At 61.9% G+C, this 10,595-nt stretch overlaps 3 protein-coding genes across 7 annotated transcripts in view; 2 read left to right on the top strand and 1 right to left on the bottom strand.

Annotated features, from left to right (window-relative positions):
• The window catches only part of OGFOD2 (2-oxoglutarate and iron-dependent oxygenase domain containing 2), a 4,035-nt gene extending 547 nt beyond the window's left edge, over window positions 1–3,488 (top strand). The window contains exons 2-7 of one of the 2 annotated variants that reach the window (XM_012663502.1): window positions 110–166; window positions 897–1,010; window positions 1,106–1,205; window positions 2,257–2,384; window positions 2,617–2,874; window positions 2,947–3,295. In XM_012663502.1, the coding sequence (XP_012518956.1) occupies window positions 110–166; window positions 897–1,010; window positions 1,106–1,205; window positions 2,257–2,384; window positions 2,617–2,874; window positions 2,947–3,210 (921 nt within the window). In that variant the 3' untranslated portion in view covers window positions 3,211–3,295. Of the gene's footprint in view, window positions 1–109; window positions 167–896; window positions 1,011–1,105; window positions 1,206–2,256; window positions 2,385–2,616; window positions 2,875–2,946 lie in introns of both variants that reach the window. The other variant, XM_012663503.1, reaches the window with a different exon arrangement.
• A 683-nt stretch (window positions 3,489–4,171) lies between these two features.
• On the top strand, window positions 4,172–6,541 carry ARL6IP4 (ADP-ribosylation factor-like 6 interacting protein 4). Of its 4 annotated transcripts, none has more exons than XM_012663499.1 (6): window positions 4,172–4,275; window positions 4,623–4,790; window positions 5,176–5,448; window positions 5,533–5,650; window positions 6,095–6,164; window positions 6,245–6,541. In XM_012663499.1, exons 2-6 carry the CDS (start codon window positions 4,634–4,636, stop codon window positions 6,299–6,301), a joined length of 675 nt encoding a protein of 224 aa, XP_012518953.1. In that variant the 5' UTR covers window positions 4,172–4,275; window positions 4,623–4,633; the 3' UTR covers window positions 6,302–6,541. The 4 variants fall into 4 exon arrangements, with proteins under 4 accessions (XP_012518953.1, XP_012518952.1, XP_012518955.1 ...); XM_012663498.1 differs by having other exon boundaries at window positions 5,152–5,448; XM_012663501.1 differs by lacking the exon at window positions 4,172–4,275 and having other exon boundaries at window positions 4,512–4,790.
• A 1,895-nt stretch (window positions 6,542–8,436) lies between these two features.
• PITPNM2 (phosphatidylinositol transfer protein, membrane-associated 2) overlaps window positions 8,437–10,595 on the bottom strand; it is a 102,537-nt gene continuing 100,378 nt past the window's right edge. Inside the window, exons 23-25 of the mRNA XM_012663495.1 lie at window positions 10,338–10,521; window positions 10,112–10,240; window positions 8,437–10,024 (exon numbers count right to left, since the gene is read on the bottom strand). Coding sequence (XP_012518949.1) covers window positions 9,701–10,024; window positions 10,112–10,240; window positions 10,338–10,521 — 637 coding nt within the window. The 3' untranslated portion in view covers window positions 8,437–9,700. The remainder of the gene's footprint in view (window positions 10,025–10,111; window positions 10,241–10,337; window positions 10,522–10,595) is intronic.

Raw genomic sequence — 10,595 nt, 5'->3', positions numbered from 1 at the left:
GAGGTCGAGACTCCCCTCTCCACTTTAAGGAGGGGAAACTGAGGCCTAGAGACGTTAAGGGACTTGCCCAAGGTCACACAGTCAAGCTCACTGGTCTTTCTGCTCCCAGATCCTGCGCAGCCGAGGCTGTGTCAGCACCAAGGACTTCCAGGAGCTGCTGGCAGAGGTAACACTCCCCTGCACCCTGGACAGCACAGCCCTGCCTGTTTCGATTTGTGTCAGCAGTTTGAGGGGTCTCTTGGCCTCAGGCCTGTCAGTCCCCAATCCCTTGCCCCCTTCCTGCCGTCTCACCTGGGTTTTGCACCAGGAGGAGGAAGAAAGGGGGAAATGCCAAGTGGTCTACACCATGCTCTTCTTAACAGCTGTGAGTTAGGCACAACCATCACCCCCATTTTGGGTCAAGAAACAGAGGCTCAGAGAGGGGAGTCACTTGCCCAAGGTTTCGGAGCAGGCAGAGCTTAGCCACCAGCCAGGCCCTGGGCTCTTCATACCTGTCCACCCACCTCTTAGGCTGGTGCCAGGGCTGCGGCTGCTCAGCTCTGACCTCCTCCCCAACCGAGCTTCCCAGGAGAGTCCTCGGCAGCCTCAGCACTTGACTGTGACTCTGTTCCTCTCCCCAGGCGGGCCTGGCTGGTGGAGGTACCTCCAGGGGTTCTCATCCCAGCCAGGCTGAGGCTGGAGCAGTCCGAAACGGATGGGTCTGCTTCCAGAAGTTCCCTCTAGCCAACAGTTTGACACTTGCAGTTGACTCCGATAGATTCAGGAGTGTAGGGAGGGAGACTTGGCTTCCAGCCTGGGCCCTGCCCTGTCCTTCCTGGGCCTCAGTTTCTTCATCTGTACAGTGGCCTCGCGGGGATGGGAGGCCCACCTGGTAACTGAGCCCTGTGCCACCCCAGCTTGAGCAGGAGGTGGAGCGGCGGCGGCGGCTGGGGCAGGAGTCAGCTGCTAGGAAAGCCCTCATTGCAAGCTCCTACCACCCGGCACGGCCCGAGGTCTACAACTTGCTGCAGGTACTAGGCAGGGAGCTCCAGGGTGGTTACTGGCAGAGGCGGCGGCAGCAGGCCTGGGGGCTGCCTGCCTCACAGCTGGTGTGCGCTGCCCCCAGGATGCAGCTCTGGCTCCTGAGTTTCTGGCTGTGGCTCAGTATAGCACATCCCCCGGCGCAGACTTCAAGGGCCTTCTCCAGCGGCTAGAGACAGTGTCAGGTGAGGTCTTGGCCCTCTGGCCTGGCTGGAGGGGTGGCGGGGAGCCTGGGATACCTCGGTGTGGGAGACTGGGGTCCCTCCAGCTATCATATCTGTTTCCAAAAACCAAACCAGCAGGAGCTGGAAGGGCCAGGGGTACCAAGCTTCCGGGAGCAGGGCGTCTGTATTCATTCATCCACTCATCCAACAAATAGAGGGTGTTTGTATCAGGTGTGTGACAGCTGGCACACTCAAACAGGGCTGATCAAAGAGCCTAATGAAGGGACAGTTGAGACAGATGTGGGCAGGGTTAAGGGATCGGCAAGGAATGCTCTGTTGGGGGGCGTAGGTGGAATGAACCCCCTCTCAGCCTGGGGGTACCCTCCTCATTGCCTCCCACTCCCCAGCAGCTGAGATTGTGCCACGCTGTTTGGCTGGGGTAGGGGCCGGACTGCAAGGTGGCTGTGTTAGGTGCACACCAACCCTATACCCTGGGCATTGGTGCACCTGCCAAGAAATGTTTACGTTTCCATTCTCAGCCTGGCTTCTTCCCTCAGGGCCCGGCAAGGAAGAGCAGTCCCTCTTGGCCTTCCTGTGTGGGGATCAGAGGCTCCCAGAGATACTTCTGGGTTGGGGTGCAGACTTTGGAGGCTTGCCAGGGGGAAGGGGGTGCAGAGAGAGCCTGATGTTGGCTTTGTGGTCCTGGCTGGGCTCTGTCACCGGCCTGCTAGATGTCCCTGGGCTAGTCCCTTCCCTTCTCTGGGCTTCAGGACCCACATGCGAGTTCTGGAAGCCAGCCCTGTGGGCACTCGCGGAGTCAGGGGAGAGGCTCCAGGGCCGAGCAGGGACCACGTGACTTGGCCGCCCCCGCTCTCACGCATTACGTTTAATCATCACAGCAGCCCTGAGAGGGGAGGGCCCTTCTTATCCCCATGGTACAGATGAGGAAACTGAGGCTGGGGGGAAGTGAAAAGACAAGCCTGGGCTCCCACAATTCATGAGGAGATTGAAACCCAGGCCCGTCCGGCCCACACCAGCGCTCCCAGCTGACAGACTGTCCCTCCCTCTGCAGAGGAGAAGCGCATCTACCGGGTGCCCGTGTTCACGGCACCATTCTGCCAGGCCCTGCTGGAGGAGCTGGACCACTTCGAGCAGTCGGACATGCCCAAGGGAAGGCCCAACACCATGAACAACTATGGGGTGGGTGAGGCCTGGCCTAGAGGGCCCGAGGTGGGTGGCTGGGGTCAGGGAGATGCGTCCAGGTGCTGCAGATGAGCTGCGTGCCCTGCCTGTGAAGTGAGATCATGGTAGCAACACTGTGAAGTGGGACGAGGCACCCAGCACGGTCCTTAGCACATCCTGAGGAGCTCCCTGGGCTGCAGGGCGGGGCCCCCCCCCAGTTTCCCTGCTGACCTCAGGGATCTTCTCCCAGGTGCTGCTACACGAGCTGGGGCTGGATGAGCCTCTGGTGGTGCCGCTGCGGGAGCGCTTCCTGCAGCCGCTAATGGCCCTGCTATACCCAGACTGCGGCGGGGGCCAGCTTGACAGCCACCGTGCCTTCGTGGTCAAGTATGCACCAGGCCAGGACCGTGAGCTGGGCTGCCACTATGATAATGCCGAGCTCACCCTCAACGTGGCCCTGGGCAAGGCCTTTACCGGGGGTGCCCTCTATTTTGGGGGCTTTTTCCAGGTGAGTGTGTGACCCATGGGGCAGGGCCTGGGGTAACCATGGGTGCCCAGGCCTGAGCCCTACCATCCACAGGCACCTGCAGCTCTGACAGAGCCCCTGGAGGTACAGCACGTGGTGGGCCAGGGTGTCCTGCACCGAGGTGGCCAGCTGCACGGTGCCCGGCCCCTGGGCACTGGTGAGCGCTGGAACCTGGTCATCTGGCTCCGGGCCTCTGCTGTGCGCAACCGCCTCTGTCCCATGTGCTGCCGCGAACCTGACCTGGTGGATGACGAGGGCTTTGGGGATGGCTTCACCCGAGAGGAGCCCGCCTCGGTGGACGTGTGTGCACTGACCTGAGCCTGGTTCCACCCTGTGTTGGGGAGGGTGTGGCAGATGAAGGCAGAAATAAACTCCCTGCAGGCCACTGCACTTGTTGATTCAAAAGGACATGCTGGCTTCTGGATCATTCTTTGGCCAGACAGACTGGCTTAGCTGAAGTTTGTTGGAAGCAGAGTCTGATACAGAGCTTCATGGAGGTCGTAGCCTTAAGAGAGTGAGGGAAGCCAGAGGGCAGGGAGCCGCTGGGCACGGACGTGGCTGCAGAGGAGAGAATCAAATGTGCCAACGTTTATAAAGTGTTTTATAACAGCCCTCTGTGTTTACTGCTGTCGTTATTGTTGAAGAGTTTGCAACTTGGTGGTCCCAAGATTGGATGGCAAGCACAGCCATGCTTTCTTTAGGTTGCACCTTTGAAAACCAGGGGATTTCCCTATTGAAATCTTGCGTTCTGGTTTCTCTGGGAAGGTGGAAACACCAGGCTCCATTCCCACATTGCAAAGAACAGCTGCAGCGGAGTCGCAGCGTCACACTCTGGACAGGCCTGTGGTCCACTCCCTCGTTCATTGTCAAGATGTCTATGGCCCCTTACCGCCACTTGAGCTTGCGACCTCTGTATTACTGGGTGGGGACTTCGGAAAGACCCGGGCGTCTCAGCTGGAGCTCACAGTCTGATGGAGTGGACAGGTTGCGACAAGCCTGGGAGGCGAGAGGCGCGCAGGAGGGTCGCCTTTTTCGCTGGGCGTGGAGGCGGCCGGTGCTGCGGGCGCGCGCCCAAAGGGCGGTCTTGGGAGAGGGCGCAGCTTCGGCAAGACAGGCGTGAGGGGCCGGAGAGCTTGGCTTTGGCTGGGCGCGGAGCTGCGACGCGGGCGCTGCCTCGCACCTGCCTGGAGACCGAAGCCTGGCTGCCCAGCTCGCCTCTGCTCCAGGGACGGAACCCGGGGCGTGGGAACGCAAAGCAGCAGCGCCTCGCTTCCCTACCGGACAGCCTCCCATGCCGCGCCCCGGGCCGGAAGCCACCTTGCCTCCGCTTCCTCACGCGAAGGCGTGGCTCGGGCTGGCGCTCTAGCCCGATGGGCGGTTGAGGTAGGGATTGGGCAGCCCCGGGGGCCCCCTCAAGGCGGCGAGGCCGTAGAGACCGCGGGGTGGAAGGCAGGAGCGAGCAGGAAAGGACTCAAAGCGCCTCCCGCGGTAGAGGATTGTGGCCAGTTCCCCGGGGCTCCGATCCGGGTGCGCAGGCGTGGAGCGTCCGGGCAGGTCGCGCCCTTAAAGGGGCCGCTGCGCAGGATCCGGGGTCGCGAAGAAGCTGGAGTCCCCGAGGGTGGGGGTGGGAGAGGATCGCGCAGTTCCCCGGGGCAGCCACAGGTGCTGGGCGTCCCGAGGGCTAGGCCCCAAAGGGGTCCTCGGATTAAGCGCGTCTTCCCCTTTTCCAGCCCGCGGCGCTATGGCTCACGTCGGCTCTCGCAAGCGCTCGCGGAGTCGCAGCCGGTCCCGGGGGCGAGGGTCGGAAAAGAGAAAGAGGAGTAGTAAGGACGCTTCGAAGAACTCTTCACCTTCTGGATCCCAAGGTCGCCGGGCCAGCGCTACCCCCGGGGCGGAGGGTGAGGACCACAGGGATTGGGGAAGGGGGTGCGGCGACTTCACGGGAGGCAGCGCGGGCGGCTGTGGGGAAATGGGAGTGAGCAATAGGCAGGGACGCGGAGTATGGCGTCGAGGTTGGAAAACCCCCAAGAGGGAACACTTAATCCTGCCTTTTGTGCAGTTGGGCGGGGGTGGGGGGGTGGCCGCCCTCTTTCTGGGCAGACAGTGACCTGGGGAGCCCACAGTGTGCTCCTCCAGGGTAAGAGCCGGTTTCTGCTCTGGAAAGCCCTGCGGGGAGGGTCCCACCCTGTAGAAGCCTGAGCCTGCCCCAGTCCGGAGCCAGGGAACGAAGGTTTGCTTTTTCCGCTCCCGGCCTTCCAGCCTCACCTTCTCCCTGCGTCACAGAGAGAAGCAAGCACAAGGCCCGGAGGAGACCACGATCCAGCTCCTCCTCCTCTTCTTCCAGTTCTTCTAGCTCCTCTTCCTCCTCCCCTTCCTCCAGCGATGGCCGGAAGAAGCGGGGGAAGCACAAGGACAAGAAGAGGAGGAAGAAGAAGAAAAGGAAGAAGCTGAAGAAGAAAGGCAAGGAGAAGGCAGAAGTGCAGCAGGCCGAGGCTCTGCCGGGCCCCTCGCTGGACCAGTGGCACAGATCAGCGGGGGAGGAAGAGGATGGCCCAGGTACCGTGCTGCCCTGTGGTGTGTGCATGAGGGGGAGGGTCCCCTCCCCAAGGCCTGGCTACCACCTCCCGTGTTCTCTTCCAGTCCTCACGGATGAGCAGAAGTCCCGCATTCAGGCCATGAAGCCCATGACGAAGGAGGAGTGGGATGCCCGGCAGAGTGTCATCCGCAAGGTGGTGGACCCCGAGACAGGACGAACCAGGTGCAGAGCCCTTGGCACAGCTTGGCCCCACACCGCTGGGTCTGGAAGCGTTGGCCTAAGACATGCACTCAGGAAGGAGGAGTAGTGGACGCTGCTGTTCTAGAAAGGCCAAATGTGGGTAAAAGGACAGTCACTTGTGATGCGACACCCCAGCTGTTTCTCCCCATTGCCTGGAGTAAGCAGTTGCAGGGTCAGGAAAGGCCTGAGGAGCCTCTTCCAAGGGCTGCTGTGAGCCAGGCTGATGGGGGAGGCTGGCAAGGCAGAGCCCACCTTGGCTTCTTCATCCCTGTCTTGGGAAGGAGAGGGGCTGAGTGCCCAGGTCTGCCTGCTCAAGGTGGCGGGGCTAGAGCCCAAGGACCCCTCTGCTGGGTGCTGTTTCTGTTGCTCTGGCATTAGGGGCTCTGCCTAGTCCTTGCTGAATGAACACCCTTCCCCCACTCCCAGGCTCATCAAGGGAGATGGCGAGGTCTTGGAGGAAATCGTAACCAAAGAACGACACAGAGAGATCAACAAGGTTGGTGTTGCCCCTTTGCCCACCGTCCACCCCCAGCTCTGCTTCTGATGTTCCCCCCTTCTGTGTGCTTTCTTCCCCAGCAAGCCACCCGAGGGGACGGCCTGGCCTTCCAGATGCGAGCTGGGCTGCTTCCCTGAGGGCCTGGGCTGGCCAAGGCCTCTGGACCATGCTGGTGGCCCGGCCTGGTGGCAGGTCTCAGGGTGGCAGCAGGAAGCCTGCTGGGTGCCATTTGCTTTTTCTCCTGTGGGTTAACCTGTAGCCCCGCCAGCCTTTTCTCGGGTGCAGGGGGTGGAGGACGGGGTCACTGGCTTACGCAGCACCCCCACCTGAAAGAGGGAAGCTTCCCAGATATATTAAAGGTTCCCTGGTTATAGACATCCTCTGTTCTGTGGCTTTTTGTGCGGGGGGGAGGGGAGAGTGCTTCTGACCTCCAGGAGCTTTTGGGGACAGCTGGGTGTCTCCCCGTGGTAGTGAACAGAGGCCACACCAGCTGCCTCCACCCCCATTCTCAGGTCAGCTCACCTGTACCATACCCTGAGGCCCATGCCCAGCGGAGTTCCAGCCCGGAGTCTTGGCTCTTACATTAGATTTGCTTGGGCGTGGAGAGCGATGGCTTCCCTTGCCATGTGTATTCCACAGATCACAACCGTTGAGAACCCAGGCACTGGGGCCAGGTCATCGGTGTGTCCTCTGTGAAGCAGAGAGGCTGGCAGCACCCGCGTCACAGGGCTGCTGCGGGGACGCACTGAGTTCCTGCCGGAGGGGCCGGGAGCAGGCCCGGCCCAGAGTCAGCCCCACTTGAGTCTGTTGCTGTCACTGAGCAGCTGGCTTCGGGCATTGGGAAGGGCGGCCTCTCCCCACCACAGCTTAGGTGGTGAGGCAGGCCATGCCTCCGTCCCTTGCCCCTACCTGCTACCCCAACCCACAGTTGCCCGTGCAGTAAAGAGACCCAAAAGGAAGCCTTCCTGCTTCTTTAATTGGAATAACAGACAGTGACGCTGTATACAGAGCACACTCAGGCCCAGGGATGCAGAGACAGCAAGGGTGGGTGGGGAGTCAGGACACCGCTCACACGTGGCCCGGAGAGACAGACGGCACACAGACAGATGGGAGGGGCCCTGTGGAGACTGCGCCAGGGCGGCAGCAGCTCAGACCGAGCCAGGAAGGGGCAGGGCTCTGCTGAATCCCTCTGTAGAAATCAAAGAGAAGGCAGGTGGCGGGAGCTGGGGGTGAGTGGAGGCTCGGTCCAGGGGGCGTGGGGGTGTGGGGGTGAGGGACTAAGGCTTCTATTCTAACAGGCCCAGGTGGGGGTGGCAGTCAGCAAGGCCTGCCTCACCCTTTGGTTATGACTCGTCAGGCCTGAGCCCTGTGGCTCAGCACCTGACACTGTAAACATTTTTGGTATTTTTCAAGGACGTTGCCCTCCCTCTCTTAGTTTCTGAGAAACTGGTACTTTCTCAAGAGGAGAATGTGCCAAAAGGAACCTTAAGGGAGGCAGAAAGCAGACCTGGATACAAAAGAGAGACTTGCGTGGGGAGGGTGGGCTGCCCATCTCACCGTCTATGGCTAAGGGCCGCTGGGGAGGCCCAGGGGACTATTGCTGTTGTCCTTGGCATGGCTGGCAGCTGGGCAGGCAGGTGGGGAGTGTGGGGCCGAGGGGAGCTGCCTCTGGGGAGAGGCCAAGCCCACTGCCCACGGGGCCTCCCGACCCTTATTGCAGGAGGGCCTGAGCCCCTTCTAGGTGCTTCTCCAGATGGCTGGTCACCGAGGCGTAGGCAGGACAGGGTGAGGCAGGGCCGGGAGAGGAGAAGCACCGGCCACAGGGGCCCCTGGCCGGGGCTGTGATTGTCAGGCCAAGCGACTTCCCGCTGGGGAGCAGAGGGGGTCAGATATTGCACTTCCACTGCAACAGTTATGTGAAAACTTGGTCCGTAAAATAATCGTTGCTTTATACATAACGCCCAAAACAACAACAGAAAGCTACATCTTAAATATGAATAAACCCTGAAGCTTCCATCCCTCTCTGCACAAAATAAATAGCTTTCACTCTGTATAGACCCACTTTTGCAGAACATTTACAAGACCCTTTGGCTGTACATATCTACACACAGGGAAAAGGTAACGTCGATCTGTGCACCTCCCCAGCCCCACCCACGCAGCCCCGAGGCCAGATCCAGGTTGGCCGCAGCTTCTCAGGGACAGGCCTGGTCTCTGGACGGCTGGCAAGGCCAGGCAGGCTCTCCCACCTCAGGGAAGGTGGGGAGCAGCCGGGCCGCCGGGCCGCCGGGAGCCAGCAGCTGAGCGCCACAGCTGAGGCTGCGCTGGGGGCCAGGGGCAGGGCTGATGCTAGGACCGGCGTGCAGGACAGCATGGTCCTCGCTTGGGTGAGAGACGAATCGGGGCCACCTGCCCTCAAGCTGACGAAGCAAGTTGTGGCTTCTTAGATTCGGCATCAAAACGGAATTGGCATTAAAAAAACCTAAGTGTGCCCCACCCACCCCAGAGTAGAAATTCAGTGGGATTGATGGGCTGGGTGAGGCAGGAGCTCACGCCGCACTGTGCGGCGGGGCCCTCGCCCGGAGCCAGGCTGGACTCCGTCACAGTGCTGGGTGTTTCCAGTGTGGAAGGGCTGCGCTTGGTACTGAAGTTAAGAAAAGGAAGCAGCCAAGGATTGCTCATTTAAAAAAACCTCATAGAAATCAGATCGAGAAGTAGAAAGGCGTAGAAACGGGCAGGCGGCGGCCGTTGCAGGGGCCTTGGCTGATGGCAAGGTGTGGAAGAGGCAGCCGGGCTTCGCAGCCTTGCGCCTGGGCTGTGTCCAGGCCGGAAACGGTACCAGGCCTGAGGCCAGCCTGGGCTCCGGGTAGGGCAAGCGGACAGAGGGCAGGGGTCTGGGCTGCAGAAGGAAGATGATGGCCTTTGTTTCCTGCTTGCACAAGGATTTGCCGCACTGGAGTCTTGGTGTGGTCCTAGGTCCTGGGTCAGCAAATACTGAATTTTCATGCATGTCAACGGGTCTGTAGCCACAGAAGACGGTAATGGGTCACCGCTCTCAGAAATCAGTGCAAAACCAGTGAGGTTGAACAGTTGAGTCGCTCGAGTTAACAAGAAGCAGGCTGGCCCCTGACGGAGCTGCTACCAAATGGGAGGGACTGGGGTGAGGTGAGCCGGTGGCAGGGAGGTCACAGGCTGGGCCCTGGCCCACAGCCGGCACCAGGACGTGGGGAGATCCACGCAGGGCAGTAAGTCTGGGAGAGCCAGGCCAGCCTCTGGCGGGGGTCCTGGCCCCTCTGTCATCCTGGGGCTGGTGGTCCCGCAGCTTCCACGACAAGCTGGACCCCTCAGACCCTAGGACGTGAGGCAGGGCTGGGAGGACTGTGTGGCACGGCCTGTGTCCTTGAGGGACCCTGGGACAAGCTCCCAGGCCCATGTCTGTGCTTGTCCCCAGCGCCTGCGTGTGCCCAGGCCAGGCCTCCTGGCTGGGCTGGCCACCCTGGCCTAGCACCATGGAGACCCCGTGCGGGACTCACGGTGCCCTACTTGGGGCCCGTGGCTGCCCCCGACTCCAGGCGGCCAGTCATGGCGCGGCCCCAGCAGCCGGCCGCCATGCTCAAGCTGCGCTGCCCGCGCTGCTCGCCCTCTGCCTGGCTCTGCGTCCGCTCATGCCGGTGGCTGGGCCCGCTGGGCTGGGCCGAGATGGTGCGGAGCAGGTGGTTCCGGGAGCGCAGGAAGTCGCCCTGGCCTGGCAGGCCGAAGCTGCCCTTGCGCAGCGCCATGCGAGTAGCCGTGTTGCGGGCCGGCCGTGCTCGGTGATTGTACTTCAGCTGGGCCAGGTGGGCCGCGTAGCCGTCCGTGATGAACTGCGGGGTGGTGAGGGGCAGGGGCTGTCAGGGGCTGGGGGTCCTGAGCTGCCCACCTGCGCCCAACCCCACGACGTGCCCACTCACCTGGCACTGCTGCTGCAGCTTCTTGGTGGGCCGGCCCACAATGTAGATCTGCATGGGTGACAGGCTGATGGAGCTGTAGACCGCCACGTCCTTGGTGGAGCCGTAGGCCGCGTGCACGCGCAGGTGCAGCTATGGGCGAGAACAGCAGGGTCACAGGCACGGCCCTTCTGCCCCAGCCCTGCCCCCTGCCCTGCCCCCTGCCCGTCTCTGCGCCCCCGGGACCCACCTCGGAGATAAGCAGCTTCAGAAAGTTGGCCTTGTGCCGCAGCGGGTCGTGCACCAGGCCGTCACAGAAGGACACCACGCCGTGGGGGAAGTTGTGCTGGGCCAGCCACGCCACCACCCGCTGCTTCTGCATGTCTGGCCGGCCCGTCACATAGATGATGAGGTAGCCCAGGTCCTGCCAGTGCCTGGGGACAGAGGGCAGGCCTGGTGTCCCACAGCCGTCCCGTCCTCTGCCCAGGCCTCCCTGTCTCCTGCTCAG

This window comes from Propithecus coquereli, unplaced genomic scaffold (genome assembly GCF_000956105.1).
Source record: "Propithecus coquereli isolate 6110/MARCELLA unplaced genomic scaffold, Pcoq_1.0 Scaffold81, whole genome shotgun sequence".
NCBI lineage: Eukaryota > Metazoa > Chordata > Mammalia > Primates > Indriidae > Propithecus > Propithecus coquereli.
Note: the sequence above shows the minus strand (reverse complement) of the source record. Positions and strands in the feature narration are given on the sequence as shown.

What these genes read in the sequence shown, in the direction of transcription:
- ARL6IP4 (XM_012663498.1), top strand. Translation starts at nt 4,634, where the DNA reads ATGGCTCACGTCGGCTCTCGCAAGCGCTCGCGGAGTCGCAGCCGGTCC. An exon ending in GGAGGAAGAGGATGGCCCAG is followed by an intron (nt 5,449 to 5,532) that starts GTACCGTGCTGC and finishes GTTCTCTTCCAG; the next exon opens with TCCTCACGGATGAGCAGAAG. An exon ending in CCCGAGACAGGACGAACCAG is followed by an intron (nt 5,651 to 6,094) that starts GTGCAGAGCCCT and finishes CCCCACTCCCAG; the next exon opens with GCTCATCAAGGGAGATGGCG.